At 40.0% G+C, this 25,545-nt stretch overlaps 4 protein-coding genes across 7 annotated transcripts; all 4 read right to left on the reverse strand.

The window, feature by feature from the left end:
- Positions 1 to 126: 126 nt before the first annotated feature.
- oscp1b (organic solute carrier partner 1b) lies at positions 127 to 6,587 on the reverse strand. 2 transcript variants are annotated; one of them, XM_086218018.1, is made up of 11 exons: positions 6,333 to 6,587; positions 5,948 to 5,989; positions 4,548 to 4,702; positions 3,712 to 3,879; positions 3,419 to 3,499; positions 3,171 to 3,274; positions 2,574 to 2,702; positions 1,843 to 1,912; positions 1,578 to 1,717; positions 1,431 to 1,494; positions 127 to 1,224 (listed from the first exon to the last, which is right to left on the reverse strand). In XM_086218018.1, the coding sequence occupies exons 1-11, from the start codon at positions 6,442 to 6,444 to the stop codon at positions 1,105 to 1,107; spliced, it is 1,185 nt and encodes a 394-aa protein (XP_086074144.1). In that variant the 5' UTR covers positions 6,445 to 6,587; the 3' UTR covers positions 127 to 1,104. The 2 variants fall into 2 exon arrangements, with proteins under 2 accessions (XP_086074144.1, XP_086074145.1); XM_086218019.1 differs by lacking the exon at positions 5,948 to 5,989 and having other exon boundaries at positions 129 to 1,224; positions 6,333 to 6,586.
- Positions 6,588 to 6,897: 310 nt separating this feature from the next.
- LOC147253036 (cornifelin homolog) lies at positions 6,898 to 9,271 on the reverse strand. 2 transcript variants are annotated; one of them, XM_086218023.1, is made up of 4 exons: positions 9,026 to 9,271; positions 8,125 to 8,250; positions 7,872 to 8,008; positions 6,898 to 7,670 (listed from the first exon to the last, which is right to left on the reverse strand). In XM_086218023.1, the coding sequence occupies exons 2-4, from the start codon at positions 8,234 to 8,236 to the stop codon at positions 7,566 to 7,568; spliced, it is 354 nt and encodes a 117-aa protein (XP_086074149.1). In that variant the 5' UTR covers positions 8,237 to 8,250; positions 9,026 to 9,271; the 3' UTR covers positions 6,898 to 7,565. The 2 variants fall into 2 exon arrangements, with proteins under 2 accessions (XP_086074149.1, XP_086074148.1); XM_086218022.1 differs by having other exon boundaries at positions 8,125 to 8,253.
- Positions 9,272 to 9,751: 480 nt separating this feature from the next.
- Positions 9,752 to 14,932, reverse strand: mrps15 (mitochondrial ribosomal protein S15). Its single transcript, XM_086218020.1, has 8 exons — positions 14,666 to 14,932; positions 13,355 to 13,417; positions 12,723 to 12,798; positions 12,570 to 12,618; positions 12,356 to 12,440; positions 12,208 to 12,266; positions 11,617 to 11,808; positions 9,752 to 10,068 (listed from the first exon to the last, which is right to left on the reverse strand). Exons 1-8 carry the CDS (start codon positions 14,802 to 14,804, stop codon positions 9,955 to 9,957), a joined length of 777 nt encoding a protein of 258 aa, XP_086074146.1. The 5' UTR covers positions 14,805 to 14,932; the 3' UTR covers positions 9,752 to 9,954.
- A 482-nt stretch (positions 14,933 to 15,414) lies between these two features.
- On the reverse strand, positions 15,415 to 24,756 carry csf3r (colony stimulating factor 3 receptor). 2 transcript variants are annotated; one of them, XM_086217119.1, is made up of 16 exons: positions 24,540 to 24,756; positions 21,650 to 21,724; positions 21,187 to 21,480; positions 20,487 to 20,619; positions 20,203 to 20,369; positions 19,301 to 19,470; positions 19,061 to 19,202; positions 18,702 to 18,778; positions 18,354 to 18,561; positions 18,064 to 18,252; positions 17,776 to 17,877; positions 17,364 to 17,510; positions 17,134 to 17,274; positions 16,937 to 17,033; positions 16,763 to 16,841; positions 15,415 to 16,469 (listed from the first exon to the last, which is right to left on the reverse strand). In XM_086217119.1, exons 2-16 carry the CDS (start codon positions 21,711 to 21,713, stop codon positions 15,984 to 15,986), a joined length of 2,496 nt encoding a protein of 831 aa, XP_086073245.1. In that variant the 5' UTR covers positions 21,714 to 21,724; positions 24,540 to 24,756; the 3' UTR covers positions 15,415 to 15,983. The 2 variants fall into 2 exon arrangements, with proteins under 2 accessions (XP_086073245.1, XP_086073244.1); XM_086217118.1 differs by having other exon boundaries at positions 21,187 to 21,483.
- Positions 24,757 to 25,545: the final 789 nt, after the last annotated feature.

Genomic DNA, 25,545 nt, shown 5'->3' on the forward strand with positions numbered 1-25,545 from the left:
AGGTAGATATACTTTAAAATAACTCAAACCTTGAATGCATTGCAAAATGCTCTGAGCAGTGGAGTCTGAACGGACCACAACAGATGTTCAGCTAGACTAGACAGCTCCCCCTACTGTCAAATATCATACACTGCAACAGCCTTTTAAAATAGTGTTGTCAGAGCAGTTTATAAAATAATATTTGTGAAACAAACAGTTTTTTTTTAATATTTTATGCAACTATTCATTACAAATTCTACATTACACGTTCAACAATCAAATAATTGCAGAAATATGCACTTCCTTATATGGAAAAAAGACATAAATATTTAATTTACATATTTACATATTACACAATTGCTCGTATTGCATTACTAAATAATACAAGTTCATGTCTTTTGTTCAGTTCATCGAATGAGCACATTTTCTGGTCATTTAACTCAACATTCAGACACTTCATATGCTACAGACAATGTCTTCTTTACTTACAAGTCGCTCCTCATTCATTACTGTGGTAGAACGGTGAGACGCAAAATTGACAAACTTATTATTAATGTTACAAAAATGTTGGTGAATGTCAGTTGCATTAGAAAGAGCACTTGGTTTTCTGCTGATTCTCCCACAGTATAATTTCATTAAATGTTCAGAAAAGGTTAACCTTCAATACATTGTCTTGATAACCCTGAAAATGATCTTAAAGTGCAATTTTATGTTCAAAATGTAACAGAAATGGCGTGTCACACAGCAGCGCAATATGAGCCAAATGTTTAAAAATGCAACTTCCTGTTATTATATCAACCGATGTTTTGATATAAACAGTTACACATATTTGATTTACTGACACAGGCCTGTATCCCAGTGCTGTTCCTCAAGCTTTGTACTGTCACACACACAAGTATAGTGTATTACATCTTAAAGTGTGGCTCCGCATCTGTTAACTACGCAGATTAGCAGTTTACTGTTGGTCATTTCATCGACTGAACCTCTCTGCTTACGTCCGCATTCATAACACACCCAAAGACAAAGATTTCCCGGCTGCATGAGAGTGCCATAGACAGTAGACTGGGCCACAGCAGAGCAGACTTGAAAATGCACTCCTTGGGCTTTTTGGTCATGGTGACCAAGTCACAGGTCGTCCATCATAGCCAGAAGGTAATCCCCTTTGCTGCTGGAACTAGGAGACTGATCTTTAGACTCTGTGAACTCACCCATGATCTTGGCCAGCTCGGCATTGGCCTGCTGGTCCTGAAAGACAAAAGTTATCCACCAGTAATGAAATATCATCACTAAGAGCTCCACATTCTGTAAATTCTCTTCGACTGGTGAAGCTCCTCATAGATAAAAGCAACATTTGGGCAGAAACAATCACATGGGTCTCTTATTAAAAGGTGACAGACTAAAACTAGTGAGGCTAACAGGTTGAGTCAAAAACAGATACAAAAATGCTTTACTTTTGTTGCTTGGATGTTTATGACCCCATAAGAGAGCTCATCTGGTCTTGATATCAATGCCTCTCTGGGATGAGGAAGAAATGTAATGTTAGTTTTGAATAAAGTGACACAAGTTTTATGTTACTCGCACAGGGAAAAGCTACCCACTCTTCCTCCTCGTCAGTAGCAAACAGGTTGACTCGGAAGCCGCTGTCTGCGTTCCCAGGTTTCTGAACTTCTAAACCTCCCATTAACTTGGCTAAGAGATTCAGCTCCTCTTTGGCAAGAGGGTTGGGAGCCGCATTAACCTGTTGACACAAAAGTTTGTTGACTCGAGTTACTTTTACTTGTTTGCATGGAGCTCAAGTCATTGTGTGTCCTAGCAAATATATAATGATTCTTGTTTACAGGGATAACAGTGAAACCGTTTCACCTTAGTGTGCTGAGCTGAATTTTTAGATGTTCCTGACATATGGGTTTCCACTGGGCGGCTCACGCTGTACCTGAAAGTCAAAAAAGACAAACATTCACAATAGCACAGACTAAGGTGCTGGCATTGTTCCTCTGGGATGTTTCAGTAGATGTTGGGCTGAAACTTTCACTTACTTCTAGGACTGAGTCTATTTACGCTTTAACTGATCCAATCTCGTGTATAAATTTAATTTTTTTTGTGAGCCACTGAGCATTTGTTATCATACCTAAGGCAAATTAAAGGAGCAGTGTGGAGGATCTGGAAAAAATTGGTTTAAAAAAAAAAACAACAAAACTTTCACACCGCTCCAAGCCTACTTACTACAGAGTCAAAGGTTAATGAGCTTGGAGGGTTCAGTCTCTTCATCGTGCATCACACATTCAATAGCCTTTGTCAGCATTAGAGAATGATAGACAGGCATTTAAACCTCTTTAGGTAATTCAAATCTTGATGTCACATGACATTACTTGCAATCTAGAACAGAGTTAGAAAGTCATAGAAGCAGCTGAGACCCTTATTAGACACTCAGAGTAAAGGGACGACAGGAAACAAAGGAGAGAAACGTAGGAATCCCTGGCTGAACCCAAAACCATTGGAATGCTTGAAAATTCAGCCTACAGTAACGGCATTAATATCACTAGGTGAGGTTCATCTCAATGTTTTGTGCTCAGAATGTCAGGCAGTGTTCTTACATGTTTGTGCCTAGTTTGGTGACTCTGTCCCCAAAAATCTCAAAAGATCCCTCTCGGAGCGCAGTGGTGTAGTTTCCTCCATTATTGAACTGCAGCCTGCTCGACTCCTCACCAGTACAGCTAAACATCCTGCAATTAGCAAATAAGAACCACATGAAGTATTATGAACATGGGAGCTATCAATACTTTACCTGTACAAGTCATTTTGTCTTTTCAATTTCTGTTACTCATGGGGAGAGTATCTATTTACTACTTTGACAATGTTAAAGTTCAGATAGCTGCGAGCTCCTGTTTCATTCTGTTGACAACCATCAAGTAATTCAAAAGATGAAGATACAACATATCTAAAAAAGGATCCAAATGCTTGTTCAAACCTCTGTAATGCAATTAGCCACACATAGGCCTACTTAAGTCAAGATTACAGTGTCTGGGTTGCATAAACAAACAGCCGATATGAAAGAAGAGTAAGAAAACATGAAAGATCAGAGAGAACAAGTGTACTTTTTCCTATCTATGAATCTCAGTCTCATTAAGCTCCACTAGTCTTCAGGTATAAGAGTGTATCGGTCTGAAGGACAAAGCTGCATGCTGCGGTACCTTATCAAGCCAGGGATTTGTGTTCCATAGGGCACTGGACCACTAGTGGGAAGTACAAAGCGGCCATTGGAGTTCTGTACTTTGTCCTTGAGGAAAATTGACACCTGACAGAGATGAAAACATACAGAGTGGGACTTGTAAGGACAAAAAAAAACAAAGAATATGCTCCACATTTAGTATTTGGAGAAAAACGTTCCCCATTATTACAACCTGCAACAAGGAACTCTTTCAAATGAAGGGTTCCTTACCCTGATGTGCATGTCTTGGAAGAAGATAAGTAGAGTCTGTCTAATCAGCTGGAATTCACCACTCGATAAGGGTGTATACATCTACAAAGTAAAGAAAAACATGGGACTAGGATGAGTACAACAGAATTTCACTGTAAGACATGTTGGTCAAATCCTTCATCTCTCCCCTTTATGATAGTTAAACAAACATGTGACCCTTTCGTTCCTTCTACTTTCTTCTTCATTCAGCCAAGTTCACTTCCAGTCACAAAGAATTTCAAAGTTGCTGGAAACACCACCAAGTGCAGTCCTACCTCTATTAGCTGGTGATACGTCTCATCCACCTGGCTCAGAATACTGGCAGTGTCTTTTACAAACTCCTTGATGGCATCCATGTGGTTGAAGGAGACCAGGAGGATGTCCTTAGGCCGAGGACACAGAAGAACCTGGTACTTGAAAGCCATCGTCATCAAGTCGTAGAGCTGTGAAGAGAATCACAAATTGTTGTTGTGCAATGAAACAGCAGAGGGAGCCACATAGTCTTCGTTATTGAGTATTTGAATAGATCGGAAATATTGTTGCATTGCATTCTTGAATATTGATGTGTGGGTCCATTTCAAGGGCGGCACGGTGGTGCAGTGGTTAGCACTGTCGCCTCACAGCAAGAAGGTCCTGGTTCGAGCCCTGGCTCGGGCACAGGATCTTTCTGTGTGGAGTCTGCATGTTCTCCCTGTTCCTGTGAGGGTTCTCGCTGGTACTCCGGCTTCCTCCCACAGCCCAAAGACATCAAGAGGGGACGAGGCTGATTGATACTCTAAATTGACCGTAGGTGTGACTGTGAGTGTGAATGGTTGTCTGTCTCTATGTGTTGGCCCTGCCATGGACTGGTGACCTGTCCAGGGTGAACCCTGCCTCTCACCCGGAGGCTGCTCAGGATAAGCAGCAGAAAATGGATGGATGGATGAGCCCGTTTCATGTGTGGTTACATTCAAAAGTTGTAGAACAAACATGCATAAAAACTGCACTGATGACAAAGATAAGAAGTTTATAAATGATAACAAAAAAACAGAACAATAAATGAGAACATAACATGTAAATTAAAAAACAGTATAAAACCACAAGGCCACATCTGCACGCATCATCACTGCACCTTGTCCATGCTCGCTTGATTGAGTCTCATTATGGAGGCATGGGCCAGCCTGTCGAACACAGTCCTCAGGGCCTTCTTGGAGTAAAGTTCCTGTGGCTTGAACAGTTCCTCCAGGAACTTTTTATTGAACATGGTGGTGATGATGTCATTCATAACTAGTAAAACAAAGGGTGAGAATTCCAGAGAGGGTTAGTCAAGGATACATATGAGTACTTTATCTAAATTTTGACTGAAAAGTCGGCAGATTAGCATCTACATATCTGCAGGCAAAACCATTTCCACTGAAGCAGCAGCGTGGCGAGCAATCAGCCATGTATCCTACCATGTAGCAGTTGATGAGTAGGAAATAAATGCTAGGTCAGTTATAGCTCAAGTTGACTAAAAATGATCATAGTTACCAGTGGGAGTGTCAGGAGTCAAAACTTAATGCCAAAAAAAACCCCAACCTTTTCCCCAAACATATTACAAGCATTTTATCAGATCAGAATAGGGATGCACAAAAATATCTGCGCATCAATGGTATTGGCAGACATTGATCATTTTAATTACATCAGTAATGGTCTCAGGAGCAAAACTGTGCCTTGAAGAAGCTCTATGGTTAATATGATTGACAGGCTTTTCCAGAGGTTTTGGAAATAAATGAAAATGTTCCTTTTCTAAACCCCAATGTTTACATGCATTTTGCAGCGTACATATGCAATGTTCATTTTCAAACAAACTTTTTCTACAGATAATATCGAGATCGGTGAAAATCGGCCGTCAGCCAAAATCAGTTCTAAAATATCTGCATGACACATATCTGCAAAACAAAAAAACAAAAAAAATCTAATTTTGTGCATCCCTAGCCCTGATGTTTTACAACACTATCTTCTCAGTGTTGAGTTGCATTAGCTATAGCACTACTTAACCATAAGCAAGGCAAAGTTCTGTCAACAAGGATCTGTGAAAAATGCAACAAAGCTCCTACAGCAGAGGTAAAGACTATCACTGTGGTGACCCTAGATGATGATCCAGAGGTATGCAGAAAGACCCCTGCCCCACAAAGTAAGGTCAAATGTTATCTTCGGTGCTGAATGCTGAATCAGTTCAGGCCTAAATTTAGCTCTTATCGGTCATCACGTGTATTTTTTGTTTTGAATGTCTCTTTTCTTTTAAGAGAACCTGAACAGCTTAGGCTCTGATTGTGGAGTCTGTGAGCAGGAGCAAAGCATCTGAGTAACTCATAGTACATAATTCACCTGTGAACACAGCCAACCAGAGGACAGCATTTGTTAGACTCAGTTGTTTATTCGTGAAGTTTTCCACCCAATCCAGCAGGCTGGTTTGGTCTAGAGACCAAAGCAGAGCAGAGAGCTACTCTACACCATCGCACGACTGCAGTAGAAGCTCTGTAATAATACCTCTCCTTCTGTCATCCTCTATCCAGCCAGCTACAGTGGAGACTTTATGAATTGAAAGCAGATAAATGAGTGAAAGTGTGTTCTCTCAATCAGCTTGTGTTGATGACATCTCAAATCTCAAGACTTATAATATCATGCTAATACTAAGCTTGTTGGGATAGACTATGTGCACTCGTGGCATCTTTTACAGGAAAATAGATTTGTTGGTTCATTTTGCACTGGCTTACCTGTCTCACAGTGTCTCAGTCATTGCAAACCGACAGAGTTAATATTTAAGCAAATATTTGTATTAATTAAAAACAATCGGTCATGCAATCCCATAGTCAACATCACAAGGCGGCATTGGTGTTATGTTGTCGTGTTGCTAAGCTAGGCAGCTAGCTACCTTTCTTAGCTTTGTCAGCAGGGATATTCTGAGCTCGAAGCCGCTGGTCCAGGATGTACAGCATTTCTCCCCCGAGATTGATGAAGAGCAGGGGAAGAGTCCTTGAAGACATGACGATGTCTGTATTCTTTAACCGTTTTAGAAAAACAGAGGGCTAGCGGTTGTAGCTAGCCTCCTGACTAGCTTGATTAAAAGGTTGTCTGGATGTTTCGGGTCTGTGAGGTAAAGCCTCTTCTGGTTGCCTGGCCACGAAGTGATTAGCCAATCAGAGCTCATTGCGTCAGAACAAAACAGGAAACGAGAGGGTTAACATGATTAGAATTCACCGACTACGTTACTTGAAATGAATTTCCTCAAATATTTATGGTTTACTTCATTAAACTAAACCGACAGTCATTCGTGGCATAAGTGGTGAAATCGCCCTGATCAACAAAAAGATTACTTAGTCAATGACATGACAGATTTAGATTTAAAGAATAGGCTTCTCTGTAAGAAATGGAAAGTAGTATCCATACTGCCAATGTTAAGAAAAGACATAAAACATCTTCTTTTTTAAGCTTTTATTTTCGATTTGATGTTGGTCGAAGCTCTACAGTGAAATGCAAAGCGATCTAGAACATATTTCTGCTAAATAGCTTTGTAAAAGCACATATCACGTCTGAAAGCCACACAATTCCTTGTAAATTAATTCAGGATGTGTCTTAGAATGCCAATATGTAAAACAAACGGAGGTCCATTACATTTTACTCCAAAAGACAGTTAATTTGTTAAGAGACGGGTAAAATAAATGCTTGATTTATCTTGATGTATGGAGTGATGAATTACTCTTTTGACACATCTGGTATATTTTGCCAACTTTGTCGCTAAAGACTGGCCACCACCATAAATTGATGTATTTCAACTTTTTGGATTACAATTTAAAAACAAACAAACATACACATTCCATTTAATCATTTATCACATCCTAAATTTGTATATAATTTCATACAAAAAGTAAATTACGCACACATAAGCAAGGCTGTTTTTTTTTTATTGACAATGTACCAACAATTCATGCTTAAATTAAATTATGTGAGTCGCCATGTGCAATGAACATTGCAGTTTCCTTACCCATTTTTAACTGATTGTTGTTTCTCTATAAAAGCTGAGCCCACAACAGGAATAATCAAAATACAATGATCATAATTAATAGCATGAATTCACATCGTGGTATGCAATCCCTGTTTTTTGCTGTTACAGTGAAATTTCTCCATTCCGGATGCGAATTTCTCGAGCCATCCTGCATAATTCACAGAGTCCGCAACAGCAGGTCATCAGGGCATCGTTGCAAATTGTCCCCTGTGTTGAAAGTATTGCGACAAAAGCACAACGTGGAGCTTGTTAACTTTTTCTAGCAGGAAATGTTCAGCAGTTCAAGTTTCTCAATAACAGTAAACACCCAACATTTCCTATGTTGAAATCTCAGTTTTTCACAAGAGCCAGGTTATGGAAATCAAGTCATTCCACCAATAAGAGACCTGAATCCATTTAATAACATACCTGAATACCGTAAGTCAGCCTCATGTGAGTCCTCATGGCGGTTATGCCTCCCGGCAAACATGCCAAACAGCAGTGTTCTCCATACTTAGTTACCGTGTAGCAGCCTAGAGCAGCTGGACAGACACAGCCAAGAGCACCTGCAAAGACATTTCACAGATTGAGGATGAAAACTGTGTTTATACCTGGGGAAAACTATAGCTTGATGGTACAAGAGAGGTTTAATAGACAGTGACATATTTGGAATTGTACTCACAAATTAACAGGTCACTGCAGCAGGAGCAGAGGCCTGTGCTCCACTCTCCTGTTTGAACGTTTGTCCCATAGCCGCCTGCGCTTGGTTGATGGGTTACCACCGGGTTTGACATTTTGATCACTGGTTCTTCTTTTGTAGATGGAGAAGATATCAAATAGGATCAGCGAAACAGAGAAAAGTGATGTAGTTGGAAAAAACACAATTTTTATGTTGCAATGTTTGGAAGACGAGACTAGATATTTCAACAGTCTTCATGGAATAACCCTTTAAATAGAGATCCTCTTCTACTTGATCACCGCTCCAGTGCAAATTCTTCTGCGATATCAACATTCATTTCATGGCTTTGCCTGTTTACTGCTAAATACGCTGACTTGACGTCTTGTTCTGAAAGCTTTGAAGTGGTTCATGTTTATGAGTAATACAATTTTTGTGCAGTTTCTCAATGCAATCAGTTCGGTTTCCGGTCTACTGACGTGGCTCGGAAACATGTCGTTTTGTGATTAAAAAAGATTTGAATAGATCGCATATTTGTGCATTTCTCTCTTATGGACTGTTTTGTCCTCTCCATATTGTCAACATGGCAGGACAAGCTCATGATACTGGCAAAGTATAGTATTAAATATTGAAAGAGACCAGCAAATGTCTTCAGTTCTAAAGTATAAATCAATGATTCTTCAGGATGTGCACTAGAAAAAGAAAGGTTTCGATTGCGCAGGTTTTTGCTCAAATAAATAAAACACGGGGTTTTGTAATACATTGTATCAATCAGAGTTAACTGTGAATTTGCAACTTTTAAAATGCAAAATGTGAATGATTGGCTAACTATGAGCAAAATCAGCAAATCTGAATTAATAGTATATGAATTAAAATGCTGTGAGAGGAAATGAAAGATGCTACTTACGAGAAGAGATCGTCAGACTGAACCCATCCTGAGCAGTGAAAAGGTGATCAAACAGGAAGCTGTGATGAGTGTGAACGTTGAAATGTTGGTGTGTGTGAGAAACTTCTCCTGTGAGAAGCAAAAGACCTGCGATATTTCACTGACAAACTCAAGACATTTAATTGCAGTTGCTGTTCTGCTTTGAGGCGATCGTGTCGAACAGCTAGACTGCCTCATGAAAAGTTGTTAAATACTTGTCCCATTTTAGAAAAGATAAGAATAATTCAGAGGGCTCATGCATTTTCTCACACCACATTTCAGTAAAAACCACAAATGCATCACTTCCTTTTCGTTGTACAACTTGTTGAAATCAGCCTTCATGCTATCTCACAACTGCAGTTTATGAGGTGATCTAGTTCAAGATATGAACCCACACAAAATCAAATGTGGCTGGAGAACCTTTCGTTTTAACTAAAATCATAAGATACATCAAATTTTTAATCTTTTTTTTTTAATCTTGATTTGACGCTTCTACAAGGAAGCATGCAGGTTTGATTACATCTCTGTAGTTGATGTAATCAGCTCATTTACATCATGGAAAATGGAAGATGATTAAGTATATTGACTAATACTAACTGTTGAGAAACCATGGAGTTCATTGAGCACTTTTTTTTAGCATGCACTAACAGTTATTATTAATCTATAAATCACATGTAACTGATGCAGCATGGCAGATACCAACACGCATTAACTTTACACATCTGTTTATTTCCATTTAAATCTGACATTTTTTGATAATTCTGTAGAAACTGAAAACAAAGGGAAATTCTATGACTGTAACACATGAAGGACTAATCATGAAGAATGTATCCATAACAACATTTCAAGAATATAACGTATTGTTCTGGAGAAGCATTTATAATCAGGAGTATGTTGTCTGTATTTCCGATCTATTGGTTCTCAGCTGCTTCTGTCTTGGGATTTTGGGTTTCAGTGGTGGCCAAGCTTTCTTTCTTCTTTTTCAGCCTCTGCTCTGCTTTTAGTTTCTGCACTTCCTGGAAGACCTGAGAAGAGAAACATTGACCATGCAAGCATCAAGAGAAGTGACAAATAAAACCACAAACATGGTTCAACTGTTTTTTCCACCCCAAAACCAAAACAAGCTCAACTCTACTCCCTCTTAGTTTCATCTTGTGTCACATATAGAGCCCCCTCATTCTAGCTGGTTGTCATAATGACACCGCCTGAAACTGCTCTGATGTCATCGTCAATATTGATGCACGCAAGAATAAAGGTGGTGAGTCTATGTTGTTCGGCCCAGTTACTGTTGCCAAGACAGCTCAACTGACCATGGTCCATTTATTCAGTTCAGGTGAGAAATGTTATGAAAATAATCTTTTATACTTATATCTTTGCAGGGTGCCAGACTTTAAAAAACAAAAGTGGTCACAGATGGTTCATAGGGTCAGACTGGTCAAAAATGTTTCAATTATTGAGGGGCATAAAGAATTTGACACTTTGTCGAACATTTTTTTGAACTTGAGCTCTGGCCTCCGTTTCTAAATCTTTCAAGAAGGTCAACACTAACTGGTGTGCGACTTGAGTGAACTGTCTGTTTTTGCTGGATGGCATCTAAGAACCATTGAGTTTCAGAGACTTGATATCACTTCATGAGCGATAGCAGTGTGGGTATGTGTTGAGCATTGCGGATGCGGTGATATTCTGTCTGGCCCAGCACACGGCTGCAATATTCTCACACCCGTCTTCCTTCAAACTTCAACAGAAACTTGACAAGCTTTCATCCGATGAGCAAACAAATCGTTACGTGTAAACATGTAAATTTACTAAGAATAAAAGGTGCACTAAGCGTTGTTGCCTGATGTCACTTTTGATTACGTTCGTTGCGAATACCAAACAAAAACAGAGTAAGCTCGCCCCTCTCCCGTGTTCCTGTAAATGTCATGAACGCGCGATGACATGGAACGGTGACCTGTGCTGCGCTAACCTCGCTAAGATGAGTGAGCAAAATCCAACTGTTTGGTGGGTAAATTCATATTCAAAGTCTTTATAAAATATCTCTACGATATTAGGTTATGAGTTACAGATGATATATTTAAAATCATTCTGTTAGATTATGATATATTGAAAATTATTGTATGACCTAGTGTGAAAGAGACACCTCTTGCAGAATTTATCCTTCCTGGAGAATGCTAATGCTAACTAGGACCTATACAGTAAGCTAGGAATAACAAACAATTACATTGAAAAATGGCTTACGAGTGTCATAGCTACTATGCTACTCAATCAACTCTGCTGATTCCCCAACGTAGGCACATCCACGAACCCCCCCCCCCCCCCCCCCATCCCCAAGCATGTTGCCAGTGATTGGCTGGAACATGCTTTGTTATGTTTGTGTACATCCTGTGCTCTCAGTGTTTGTTTGCCGTTTGTGAGCCCTGTGTTGTCTCCAGAGACCAGACTTTTTCATAGTGTATTCAGGGGCAAGTAGCTAGCGGATCGATGGGAGACGCCTACGATTTGAGACAAAAATGATAATCGTGCTGAAACCATGCAATAAGGCTTAGTGCACCTTTACGTTATCCGTTTAATACCTTTTTCGCAAAGGCCTTCTTCGCCAGCCAGCGGCGAGAGGCCTTTCTGTGGTACTCTGGAGGCAAAGTGTAGGTGATGCCCAGCTGCTCACACACCCTCTCAAAGGCTTCGTAGCGAACCCGTCTGAGCCTTTTCAAAAGCTTCTTCCTTCGGTCGATGGCCATGAGCATCAGTCTCTTATTAGCTTTATCCTGCAAATAAACACATCATCTAAGAATGTGGCGGTCAGTTAAAACACTAAAAATACAGGGATTAAGCCACCAAATACTAGCATTAAATTAGTTATAGTGTCACTTATTGAGCAGATTTCAAAATAGTTCAACATTGTTCATTGTCATGTGTAAATCTCCAACCATGGCCTTGCTATGCATGTTCTTATTTAACGCAGGGGAACTACACAGGATATCCTGTAAAACCCGGCCTATAATCAGGGAGGACATGTTGCGAGATGTATTCGAACATAGAAGGTTCTAATGATGTCAGCTGCTCTATCATGTTATGTCATTTCTAGGACACTTGTCAACAGAAAAAAAGCCACTTTGTTTAGCAGTGAGGAGAGCAAGTGATGCTGATTCTACTTCTTCACTCACCTTGTGATGTTTAAGCAAATGCTCTCGAATGTTGCGGATTCTTACAGTCAAAATAGCCACTGCGAGAAAGGACAGCATAGGTATCAATACAGTGGACAGATATACTGCTTTACTGGTTTCTATCAGCGCAAATGCAAAAGCAACTCACCCCTAACTTCCACTGAGCTGCGATCGTTCTTATCCTGTTGCACTTTTGCAATCAACTGTTCCTGTATCAGATGTACCTTTTCCTTCTGAGGACAGGAACATAATGTATCAAACTCATCTTATCATGATTTCAGCTTTTAAAATGCTTTTTAAGAATAAAACAATTATTGCCACCTACATTACCAGAGTAGAATAAAAAGACATTGTGGACTTACATGGTAAGCTAACTCCAGTGAAAGAATTCTTTTCACAACATCATCAGCTCTGTTATTAAAAAAAACAAAACAAAACATCAGTTGATCAGCAGATGAGCGAAGTAGGCTTACAAATACAGGTTCATCAAATCTAATGTAAAATACAGAGTTTACGTTTGAGCGAGAGGTAAGGCTGCGTAATCCATCTTCATCATGGTGGGAAGAAGACCACTGGTCTGACTCACATGGCCTGGTGGACAAGAAATGTAGGGGCAAGGTAAGAATTTAAAGACTGTCACACACAGCTGACATACTGTGATTAGTCCTTCTGTTGAGGACAGGGCCCGATCCACATGGGATTTTTGAGACCGACAGTGTTTTTTGAGCAGGTGGAAAAAAAAATAAATCACTCATTCACATTATATACAACTGATATATTGAAATTATGTACTGGACTGAAAATAGACCCCCTCTGCCTTCAATATGCACCGATTTTGTACCAATGTGACTACATAAAGGCAGAGGGCTTATTTCTTTTTTAAAAAAAAAAAGCTTTATAATAACAAATATTATACATTGTCATACATGGCAGGCCATTAAAATAGAGGCTAAAATCAAAATAACACATTAAAGACTAAGTTACAAGTTCTGCAATTTATGTTTTTTAAAAAGGTTCTTGATATCGGAGCATATTTGAAAACAAATGTGCCGATATGATATTTCTGTGGTAGGCCCGAGATCGGCAGATACCGCTGACATATCAACATCGGCTCATGAATGTATCGGTCGGGCTTTGGATGACAAACCTTCAACCTTTTTCTTTGGACCCCGAGCATAATGTCTGACCGGTGGTTGAGCTGTAAAGCTTCCTGCAACAGAGAAAAACAATGTATTGATGCTCATAAAAGTATAGTTGACAAAATAATAGAAACCTAGAGAGACAAGAGAGAAATAGAAATTGAGAGACAAGGAGCCATCGCTAACTTAAGTTCAAGGTTGAGTCAACAGTAATATCTGGAAAACAGGTGAATCAATCAATCACACTCACACACACACACACACACACACACACACACACACACACACAGGGCTATGGTATGATTGTTTTTGGAATGATACATTTTGAGATCTTTATAGGCCTACATGCCAAATGTTGGGGACAAGAAGAGTTGAACAAGGTCGGATTGGCTGTGGAACCTGTGTGCTTTTCTAATTTGCACATCAGATACAGATGCTTACAACACAGTTGTCAGTGTGAGAGAGATGCACAGAACGGGAAACAAATGTTATGTTGTTCAGACCAACCACAAGTCAACTTGTGGGAAACGCAATGCATGACTTCTGATATACAGAAAAGTAAGTGAGACATTCCAGACAGAATCTTCACTGTGAGGGAGAAAATTCAGAAAAAAAGGGTCTGTTAGCTGCTGCTTCCCTGCAGAAGTCAGAATAATATAGCAGACAACAAGCAAAGACTGTCAAATTAAATTTCACTGTGTTGTTTTTCATGGAGGACGATAAGTAGCAGTCATATATATTTGATAATCACAATAAAGTGAAAAAATATTGTTCTCAAGCATATGTGGGACACTGAGAATCTGACTTGTCATTTTATAAATAATAAAATCTATATCAACTTCTTTTCACGAGTGGTTCACAATCAAAATTATATCAAATAAAAATTTGGGGGAAAAGACAGTAATGGCATTGCTTCACAAGATATTCCTTTCTTTATTATTTATTCTCATTCAATATTTTTACGCTGTTATGTTACTTTTACTTGTAATGTACTTAAAAAAATATAGTGAAGAGGAAAGTTTACACTTTTAATGTAACATTAATGGGACAAATAATCGATTAGGTTATTTCTATTCAGTTATTGGTAGAGGGTTTCAAGAGATATGTTCTCTTAAATAAAAGTGTTTAATTGTATGACGTGAATGCGGCTCTGTCATCAGCTCCTCACTGTTGTGTGTGCTAGCTTGTGGCACTGCTAGGTGTTGCTAACGGCTAAGGACAAGCGCTGATTAAAGCTAATATAGAGAAATAAGGAACATGGACATTTATTACACACATCTCAAAATATTCTAGTGAGATTTATCTTCTCCCATTCTTACCACAGCCGACTACAAGTCTCGACACTACCGAGCTGCACGTCCAGGGCTTCACCGATGCAGCGCAGCACATAGCACGGCTTTCTCGCAAAACGCCGGGAAAGGACTTGAGAACCGTCCGCAGAGCTAAGTTTGTGAACATGGTTATAGCCGTTGCTATCAAATAGTATCGTAAACAACCTGGAAGTGATGATGAAAATGTGTAAGCTAGTCACACACGACCCCTAAGAGAAGTTCGCCATTTTGCTCAGACAGAAGAGGTTGAGAAATGGAACGTTATTCCCATCGATCGAACCTTTACAATCGAGCACAGAACACGTCGATAGGACAACTGAGTGACGGTAGCTCGCGAACTTTCAAGGTACGGTAAACATCCAGCATCCAACATCCATCAGCTGCGTGAATGTGGAAACCACTTGGAAACCATGACTCATGCTGTGTTCTCATGTAATAAATATTTAAGTTTAAGACAACAGTTATTTATGAGATTTGGTTTGATTTGATTTTCTTTTATTTTCTGAAGTCAATTTTTGGTCCTGAGCAAGTCACTCTACCTGCTCAGAGAGCAGTTAAAAAGTACCGTATCTGTAGAAAGCATAGTGGAAGGCAGCAAAACACACCTTAGCACACAGCCTGCCAGAACTTTATTGTTAGAAGCAGAGCTTGCAACTTTTATAAGCAGTTTTCACCTTTCCTGGCTTCCATTTAGTGAAAAGAAGACGAAGAACATTTTAGATTTTTAAAAAACACTTTATTTACATTTCACAAAATTCATTTCACATTAACTGCAAAGAAGAAGAGGAAGAAGAAGAAGAAGAGCTAGCTATCTTGAGGATTTGACATTAGAATACATTTTTTTAACATTGTACATACTTTTCTTCCAGGTTTGATTACTACCTTTTCATTATGGCTACTATCCTTCAATTTTTAACGACAAATGCTTAGCGAATGTTCAGCCACCAGGAAAACTGTCTTGATTTTTTTTAATTATTTAAAAAGCTGGTGTCACCATGGCTTATTCTTAGGGAACATATTTGATACAACTCACAATAAGAATGTCCGCCTTCAAATATTTCATTTTATTCAGAAAGACAAAGTAATTTTTTCCCCCAACAACAACAACAACAACAACAACAACAACAACAACAACACCAAACACACAGTGTTGGACATCACGATAGTCAAATATCAGAGTAAAAATAAAAGTTTTAGCATTGAATAGAACAGGAAGTCAGAGATGTGATACACCAGATAACCACAAGAGGCTCATTACTCTCCAATCTACATTAGCATTCTGTACAGTGGCTCCTCATACGATCGGTCAGTCATTCTGAGATGTATTCATCGCTAATGCTCGAAGAAACGGAAATTCATCCCAGTGAATAACAGAATCTGTCCCCTCTTCAAGCCCACTATCGTGGCTCGGTCCAAAGAAGCACTGCTCAGTCGGCATCCAATCAGATGTCACATTCTGGTAGCACTTTGGCGTGAAGGATTCCTCTGACTCCAAGAGAGGCTGTGTGGACTCTGAGCGCAGGTAGACATGAGGCTCTTTGGTGGGTGGGGGGTTTGAGAATGGAACAGAGAAGACTACAGTTGCGTATGGAACAGAATCACTGTTGGAACCAGAGTAGCCAGGGATCAATGGAGACCCACAAATTGACTCTCCAAGGTCACTGGTGTCCTCTGTGTTTTTCAACCAAGGATCATCGTCTTCTTTACTTAGTTTTGTAGGTAGGTCCAGGAAGCTGAGGTGGGACAGATATATTGGATTTGGCTCCTCAATGTCCCGAGGAGATTGTATATCCTGAAAAAAAAAAAAAATGTCATCGAAGCAGTAGTTTTATTTTTTTTCCTAGTAAATCTCGTTGGTGTGTTGCCTCCAGTTCAGCAAGGATACCGACATTACTCAGGCATATCGCCCCCTAGCTGTAGGTTTATATTTAACTAGCTAGCATGAGAAGAGTATTGGTCTCAAGCAACTCCTTACATTGATTGTGTTTGTGTTTGACTGGTAATCAGCCATGCATTGAATATTACAGGATAGATGTCAAGTACAAGGAGTTACAAATAGTGTGAAACAATGTGAAATTTCTTCACCTGCGTTGAGTCTGAGGTCCATCTTTTGATGCTGCTGTGTGCTGGATCTGGAACAACTGGCCAAAGATGCACCTTCAGCCTACAAAAGACAAAAAAACAAACCCAAACCAACATCTGTTGAGAATAAATGACATGGAAGCTTAACAATTTAAGGCAGCGAAGCTATGATCTTACCATTTGTCGTTGGTGAAACAAGTCATGACGAGAATGATGATCAACAATGAGAGTGCAACTCCAGATGCAGTTACAATCATCACAACAGCAACTGCATCTAAGAGGGAAAAATGGATGCTGGTGAATGAAACATCTGATGTGAGAATGCACGCTGCAGGCCCTTTGCATACGTGACAGCTACTGGAATCACTACGTACCAAAGGACTCGATGTTGAAATGAATTGTTGACCCATTTTGGCTCCCAGAGGATGTGCTCACCATCAGGAAAGCTTCGTACAGAGACTGAGAGTTGAGGTTTTTCAGGACCACCCTTCTCTCCTTCAGGTCTGCATTCACCACTGAAATAACAGTTACATATCATTATAAAGAGTATTCAAATATGTCTTATAATATAATATAATACAGCAAAATCATGCCATGTGCCTACCATTAATGGGTCCCCTCTCATTCCAGTAAAAGACCTTGTAGTTTTGAATAATTCCGTTGCGTTGATCTAAAGGCACTTCATCCCAGTTAAGCTCAATGTGAGACAGCCAGGTCTTTTTAATTCTTATCTTTGGAACCATCGATGGAGCTTTACAAAGAAATATCATGAGGACGGACGACAATCACAGTTGGTTTATTGAGTAAAAAAAAAAAAAAAAAAAGATTATTCATTTTCCATCCACAAGAGGGCATCATTATCACACCAGCTGCCTCTCATAACTTGCACAAAAACAGTTCTTTTTTTCCTCAAGCCATGGTAAACTCTTTTCTCACTTCTTCAAAGTTGGTGCAGCCAGACTCTCACACCTCTGTCTGCTCTTTGTGTGATCCTCCTTGCATCTGTGGTTACTTACCCTTTTGTCTAGAGTAGGCATTAACAGTCTGAGGAAGGCCTATCCCGTCCTTAAACCTCGGATACACGGAGATCCCATAGGGCTTGTACGGCTCAAAGCTGCCTGTTGATGAGAGTGAAGAGGTTGAAGTGTATCACTGCCCGTAAGCTCCTAACAGTGTGTTCAGGCAGGTCGTGCACAAGAAAAAGGGCCTTGCATGAGATTGAATTCTCATGGTGTTGGATGAACAGCAGATTAGGAAAGGAAAATAAGAAAGACCTTGAATCCTGCGATGCAATGAAAACATACCTCTTATGATGAGACTTGAAAGGTCTCTGTTTGCAGTTTCAAAGTGGATGAGGGAGAGGTCGCTTTTTAACAGTGGTCTCCATTCCACCACATACCCAGTGAGACCGGGTGAAACCAGGGTTTTCCACTGGACCAGCAGTGATGTGTCATCACGAGGAGCGACTGAGACGTCTGATACTACCATATGAGCTACACACACACAAAAAAAAAAAAACGCTTTATGTACTTTGTGGGTCATTTGGAGCTGATTTCTAAGCAAATTCAAGCATGTTTGAAGATGTCAGCTATACCTTTAAGTTGGTAAATAGGAACTTCAGTTGGGGTGGAAATCCCAGCTGCATTCACAGCACTCAGATACACTTTCTTTATCCTCGGAGGGAGCTGGAAAGTGCAGTATTTCCCCGTTGTAACACACACCAGTCCCTTTTCACTCGGCGCTTTTTGCAGTGAGACAACATATGAGACATTTTGGCCATTGGGGCGGAATTGTTTGGATGGCTAAAAGAGAAAAAAAAAAAAAACGGTGAATCTTTTTAAAGGCAGACCTCACACACTCAACCAGAGATACATCAGAAAGTAAGAAAACTATCTGTGACAGGTGTCAAGCAGCGTGCGCCGATGTGTGTGTGTGTGTGTACCTTCCAAAACAAGTGTATGTTGAAATGTTTGTGATCCCCTGATATCCTCATCCACGAGGCTAGGTGTCCGGTGGGAGCTGCAAAGAAAGAGATGACTGTCAACTTCACAGCTCGTCAAAAGCCAGCACTCTTTAGAAAGTAAAACTTTTCTCTACAAGACAGGTCTATGGCTTCACCGCTGGAGTGTGCGGCAAAACTCAATACATCAATTCAGCCCGTTCTATAGAGCAAAAGCAGTGGGAGATGTAGAACATGACATTAGCATATATTGAAAAGAGTAGCAAATGGAAGAAAAGGCGATAGATTGGAAAATGTTAGAGAGACTGATTGTGTCACTCTGAATTGATCTGAGCCCCCACCACTTTCCAAGGTGACTCCAGACTGGCTGGTGCTCCATTCACTCCAAGGACTTTGTTGGTACCTGACTCTGATCTGTGCCAAATACTGGGTTCCATGAAGAAGACGACACTGGTGCACAGGTTTTCCTGGCCTAACTAAGATCTGTCATGACACAGATAACACATAACTCATAAACTCAACGATCAGCACATGCAGACAGGTTATATCTGTTATACAGATTGATGATGAGTCATACTTACAAGTTCTTCCCTCCACTGACTGCCCTCTGCTGTCTTGAGCCTGACATTAAGGATCAGGTTGAGGTGATCCATCCAAGTCTGCCCCTGGGATAAGTCCCAACTTAGCTTTAGGCAGTCATACCTTTTATACACTGCTTGAAGGCTCAGAATTGTTGGTGGGTCAAACTTAGCTGAAACACAACAAGAAGAAGCTGGGTTTAGTTCCCAAGGAAGTTCATGCCTTTAAATTTGATAAAAAGCCACTTTTTGATTTAGAAAGCATTTTTGTTTAGGTTGTGTTGTTGCAATATCTGACAAAATCTGGTTTGTGGGACCCGTCCACAACCCGTGTCCTTACACAAACATTCCTGCACGTCATTGACGTCATCCGATTTCTTATGTTCCTGTGGTCATAATCTCATTTTTGCCTGCTGCTTGCCGAAACAACATATCTGGTGGTTACCTTAGGAGATCAACTTGAGAAAATAAAGTTCGCTACAGGAAAGACAATACCCTTTTTTTTTTTTTTTTTTTTTTTTTAGAATAAATATGCTAAAACATAAATAAGTAAAACTGAAGATATACCAAAAGAATCCAGAAAAGGAAAAACACATGCACAGTATGGTGTGTTACTACTGATTACATAACCTTTGGTTATTTTAAAAATCATAGATGTTGCTGAGACCAAAACATGCTTAGCATAAAAATACTGCCATTGGCAAATTTCAGAATACTACATGGTTGTGTTAGTGCCTTCAAGTGCTCATTGCTTTAATGTTGCTGGACTTGATTTTTATCATTTTACGTGCTGCTGGGTGGTAATACATACCAATATGCTCATGTATGTTTGGTAATCATGACCTAAATCTGCAAAGACGCTCGTATATGTCAATAAAACTTAGTGTCTTTTAAAGGAGTATTACCTGCACTGACAGGTTCCAGGTTCAAAGGCGCTGAAGTTGCTTCTCCAAGTTCGTTCACAGCTTTCACATATATTTCCATGTCTATGAACAGGAAAAAATCCGAGCGAGGAATGGTATATCTGTGGAGTCCCGGGGGCAGCTCATAATTGTAGTTCTTGTCTAAATCCCTGATATTAGGAAATCGTAAAGTGAGACAGAGTTGTAGAACACGATGAAAATTCCCTACAACGGAATGATGAATGCTTTCCGACAACCAGTGTAGATAATCTCAGCAAGAATATTACCGTATCTCTGTGTGGAGGGTGTACTGTGTGGGAAGGTAGGTCTCCTGCTGCCCGGGGTCCCAGTTACAGGTCAGGGTGTTGGGATTGCTGAGATTTGTCTGACAGCTGAGGTTTTGTGGTACCGGGGGTGGATCTATAGATGAAGAATAAAAGGTTGTTGTGGAAGATACTACCACCTCCCTCTTCCAGTCCTTTCTGTGAATTTTATTCCCTGACAGGTCTTTGTCATGGAAGCCATTTTGATATTTATTATATCATAGGCTTAATAATTAAAGACCAGAGCCTCATTACTATGCGCTTTTCCAAGGGTTGAAACCCACTTTTTCCTGCAAAAGTGGTCAATTGTTGTTGAGATTATGGGTACTAGTTTTAGAATAGATGATTTATGTACAATTTATGCCGTTTTTACCGAACTTTTATCATACTTCTGGAGTACAACCTTATTGTGCTGTTTCTCTGGCAAAAGATCATCAACTAAACAGTTTCATAAGAATACAACTTCCTTTCGAATGATCTTCTGTCATATGTGAGTTCTGTTTTTTCTGTACAAGTTCATTAAAATACTCATTATCTCCCATTTTGTTTTACGCTACAGCTCAGACACTTAATTGACAAGTTCCCACTGTATTGTGTTTTGGATTTTCCCTGACGAGACTTATGACACAGACAACATAATTAGATTAATTTGAATGTTTCTCACATCCAGCTCGGATTTCCACTCCTCCCACTATTTGCATGGGAGAGGTCTGGACGCAGCAGGTGAGGAAGGCCCTGGTGTGATTGAATCTTGGTATCACCACCTCAGAAATTCGGACGCTGTCAGAGGTAATGAAGCTGCTGGGAACAAAGCCGTCACCAACGCGCCACATTATGCGTCCCGCTTGTCCAGAGACCAGAGGGCAGTGGTCTCTAATGACACAAGTGGCATTGACAGGTGACCCCAGAGGCACCACTGAGCTGGCCGTCTGGACCTTCGCACATGGCAGTTTGTCATCTTCTGACAACAGAGAATTAATTTAAGGCATAGATTAAGCATGGGGGAGGGCATTCATGATATTGTACACATGATTAGGGTTATAAAAGGGTGGTTTCAAGATAGGAAAGGTCCAATAACAATCAAATCCCATTCAGATTTGTTATTTCACTCTGACAACAACACTTACCAGCTTTTGCTCCATTCACAAACGCCACCAGCATGACAATCAGTGACATCAATGTGGATATCATGACGACAAGAACTGTTAGGCAGCCAAAATGAAAAACATGATTATTTTACTGCAAATTGTCGTGCTCCATCAAAACAATATTTGAGTTGCCATTCCTTGTGAGCGACTGACTGTGTGGCGGCAGGGAGGAACAGGGAGCGATATCGTTTGAGAAGACATCATCAGTGTGGTGTTTCAAGTGTTCAGTATGGAAGGCAGATGTGAGCAAGGATGTGATCTCCATACTGCATTATATTTCAATATAAACAGACAGCTAGAGAATGCATTTGGTGCTTGACAAAACTCTAGCAGCAACCAATCTGCAGTGCAGTCAGTGTTTGCAGGGCACACTGATATAACGCATAGCACTCATGCAGAGACAAAATCCACATCCTCACAGCCTGGGAGGACAATTTTATTCAGAGAATATGACATTTTAATCCTTCCTCTATGTGTTGTATGTACCTGCACACATCGTATTTCTATTTGAATCCATTTAATTAGATAATATTCCTATAAACTGACAGGGAAATTATAATTGCCAGTAGTTAGAGGGAAACCAGCTTTGTTGAGCGTGTGCTCCACAGCTGATTGGTCATGTTTAATGAGTAGAAGATGGGGGGGGGGGGGGGGCTTATAAGAACAAACAAAAATAGCGGGTGAGCGCAATTCTGCAGCATATAACACTTATGTTATTAAGACAACAACCTCCTTCTTTTATTCAAAAACCCCCTTGTACCAGCAAATTATCAGCACAGGTGGTAAGAAGCTAAAATTAAGTCTGAGCACGGAGTTATTCAATTAATCACCAGTCCACAAACACAAACTTAAAAATTCAATGAATTCCAGCTGCCAGAACACAAAAACACCATCAGCATGCGAAGACCTTCTGTATGGAGGGTATTTGACCAATCAGGTATACGTGTGGAATTGTGCTAAAATAGTTCACCGACAGAAACTTCATCAACAAAAATTTTGCCTTGGCAACTAAAACAAAAATAAGGAGGGAAAGTGATGTCACTGGCTGTGATATAGACGTATGATATTAAATGTGGAAACAGAGCTTTCATCAGATATGAAACTATAAATGTATATATTTTACTTATTTATACATTGAAAAATACATAAAGTGACAGATGGATGGACTGATGGATAATTGAAGCAAGGCTAATTCTGACCTAATAATTAATTCAACAAACAGCAAACGTCTTGTGTTTTATTTGACAGTAAAGCAGGTAACTAATAAGTGTATCCACCAGAGGAAAATTCCATGTAGTCTCACACAACCTGCACACAGACACACACTCACGCCAGTGCCCCAACATTGAGAAACTTCCTGTGGTTTGGTCTTGTAACACCAGTTACTCACTGCACTGATGGGAAACTGAACTGAGTCCATTTTTCATCGAGTGAAAACATACAGGACACTTGAATGTTTATTTCAACACAGGTCTTATATGCTCAGAGGCAAAATGAACATTTGTTATTTTCCAGTAATTCTATTGTCTTTGTATTGTTGTCTCTGTATTTGTAGTCAGGAGCAACACCTCCCCTGGGCTGGAACTTTGCATCCAATCGTAAACAAAGCCACTGGAGGAGGAGGCATTACTTTATAATTTGTCGCTATCACTTAAACTCGCAGTAAGATTGCTGCCCTTAGTCCACAATACGCTACTATTGGGTAAAGTCTGTGTTAAAGAGATGTGAGAGAAATGGAATTTCTTATCAGCCGTGTGCATAAAGGCCTCCATTTCCTCTGCTTTCCTTTTTAGAATTTCTGATTACTTCTAACAGGTAATTGCCTGTGGGTCTGACAAAAGCGCGGCGGCGGCGGGGGGGGGGGGGGGGGGGTGGGGGGTGGTAGGCGAGGGTGCAAAGAGAGAAAAGATGCTATTAAATTTGGAGTGTATTTTGTCAACACACAAAATTCGATATGCTTAAAAAAAAAAGGACAGTATTAAAAAGAACTGGCATCTTTCAATGTTTTGACCAATCCGTCAGCTATGATGTGCTGATGCAAATATGTTTTCTGGATGATTTGCGCTGTCTCAGGGAGTCGTGTCACTATCTGTACAGAAACATAGTGATTTTTTTTGCTAAAGCCACCATATGTTTCCTGTCCCGTTGCTGTGGGAGGTCACAAAACGCCCACTTTCAAGATTTAGCAATATCCTTGACACGGAATGCCATTTACCACTATTTCCCCTTTTTTGCTCTTATTTCTGATACTAAATAGTTAAAATAAGGTATTTAAAAGTCAGATTTAACATTTAGTTAATTGTCTTTGGAAATGAATTAACACGTACTGGTGCCTCGGATATCAGGCAGTGCGACCTTTATGCCAGCAGTTGCTAAACTCCAAAAGCATAAAAAAGAAGGACAATAATCATTTTCACATCCTCTTTTTAAAAGATGGTTAGAACTCAACAAGTTTTCCCTATCATGCTGCCACAGAGATACCGTTTTGAGAACTTTCCAAGGGACAAACCAGCCAGAATTCTGTTAAATTCAATAACTGTGTTAAAAATACAGCAAAGCATTTAATGTTTAACTTACAAGCAATATTAATTTGAAGGAACAACTGAAATGGAAAGATTTCAAGGGCCTCTATCGCATTATGAGACAATTAACTACAAAGGACGATAAATGATGAGAGCGCTGAACAGAATGGCCAAAAAGAAAAATCTAACAAGCAAGTATTTTTAAATATTAAGTTCAAGTTGGATGATTTGAGAAACAAGTTTAGTGAAGTTTCCTTTTTCACTCTGGCACGAGTATCAAAATGATGGAACAGCAAATCGCTTGATGTGAAGATAAAGGAGAGCCATCAGAGAGGCTTGCCACTCACCACAGCAGCTGCAGCAGACCCAAAAAAACAAGAGACTCTCATCAGCCCTGATAGTGGCAGATGAAACAGCGTAGCTCAAAGCAGCTCAGTTTGGAGGACATATGTCTGTTAACCAAGCAGCAGCGGCAGCAGCGGCAGCAGCAGCAGCGGCGGCGGCGGCAACATCCTTGTTTTGAATTTGTGAAACTTCTCATTTTCGGGGAAGAAACACATGACTGATGGGGCCAAGTTCTGGGAAGGAGAGTGAGCTGTCTCATTTCAGGGAGTTTTCGTGAGACAAAAGTGTTGAGCTGAAATATTTGTGCGTAGAAAGATTCAATGAACCCTTCCAGATGTTACTGGACATTTATTTACTGTCACAATATATAGACATTATTATTAGTGCACGTCACCATGTGCAACATTTAAAATGAAGCAAAAGAAATAAAGCAACCAGACCTCCTTGAAGCATGTCAGATGACCAGGACTGCATTGAATGTCTGATCTGTTCCAAACGAATGGCAGAAACAAAGCCAACAGAAAGTCGATTAGGATCTTTTTGCGGAGGAGACATAAACAAAATATAATGTTTTATGATGTTCCAATACATTTCAAAGTCCCAGCCTTGACTCTATGGGACAAAACTGGACTTGACCACCCATTTAGGAAGATAAAAACCACTCGACACCGTCTGTAAGGTTAATGACGTGAAACAGGGTTTTATAAACAGCTGGGTGGTACTTAGACATCTGCCTGCACCACCCTAACCTGTACCCTGATGCGAACTTAGTCATGTTCAACAAGTGGCCTATTTCCTGCCATTGTCAAACCACTGTGAGAAAAATCCCAATTTATATCTATGATATTGCCCAGTAATTTTAACACGTTATGCCACATGGTGTGAAGAAGTCAATTCATGTATTTTCTTTGCGCATCACCCAGGAAAAGATTTTTTTGCCTTTTGGATGAACATCAGAACGATAGTTTCCACGTGATTTCCCATGTGGCAGTGTTAAGATGCCCTACA

The sequence above is a fragment of the Aulostomus chinensis genome, chromosome 11 (genome assembly GCF_037954235.1).
Source record: "Aulostomus chinensis isolate RoL2024-O1b breed Wild chromosome 11, RoL_Achi_v1.0, whole genome shotgun sequence".
Lineage (NCBI taxonomy): Eukaryota > Metazoa > Chordata > Actinopteri > Syngnathiformes > Aulostomidae > Aulostomus > Aulostomus chinensis.

Bases quoted from the DNA above. Each gene is read 5' to 3' on its own strand.
- oscp1b (XM_086218018.1), bottom strand. From the start codon at position 6,444: ATGTCTTCAAGGACTCTTCCCCTGCTCTTCATCAATCTCGGGGGAGAA. The intron at 3,500-3,711 runs GTAGGACTGCAC...TTTACTTTGTAG, and splicing joins CGTATCACCAGCTAATAGAG to ATGTATACACCCTTATCGAG. The intron at 3,275-3,418 runs GTAAGGAACCCT...CATCTCTGTCAG, and splicing joins TCCAAGACATGCACATCAGG to GTGTCAATTTTCCTCAAGGA.
- LOC147253036 (XM_086218023.1), bottom strand. From the start codon at position 8,236: ATGTCAAACCCGGTGGTAACCCATCAACCAAGCGCAGGCGGCTATGGG. The intron at 8,009-8,124 runs GTGAGTACAATT...ATGTCTTTGCAG, and splicing joins CTGCAGTGACCTGTTAATTT to GTGCTCTTGGCTGTGTCTGT. The intron at 7,671-7,871 runs GTATGTTATTAA...CTTTCAACACAG, and splicing joins GGCTGACTTACGGTATTCAG to GGGACAATTTGCAACGATGC.
- mrps15 (XM_086218020.1), bottom strand. From the start codon at position 14,804: ATGTTCACAAACTTAGCTCTGCGGACGGTTCTCAAGTCCTTTCCCGGC. The intron at 12,267-12,355 runs GTGAGTTGCTTT...CCTTTCTCGCAG, and splicing joins CAGCTCAGTGGAAGTTAGGG to TGGCTATTTTGACTGTAAGA. The intron at 11,809-12,207 runs GTGAGTGAAGAA...GTTTATTTGCAG, and splicing joins ATTTGCTTAAACATCACAAG to GATAAAGCTAATAAGAGACT.
- csf3r (XM_086217118.1), bottom strand. From the start codon at position 21,713: ATGATATCCACATTGATGTCACTGATTGTCATGCTGGTGGCGTTTGTG. The intron at 18,253-18,353 runs GTATAGCTGACA...GTGTGTGTGTAG, and splicing joins TCCTATTTACCAACTTAAAG to CTCATATGGTAGTATCAGAC. The intron at 17,511-17,775 runs GTAAGTAACCAC...TTCTTTGTAAAG, and splicing joins TGCCTACTCTAGACAAAAGG to CTCCATCGATGGTTCCAAAG.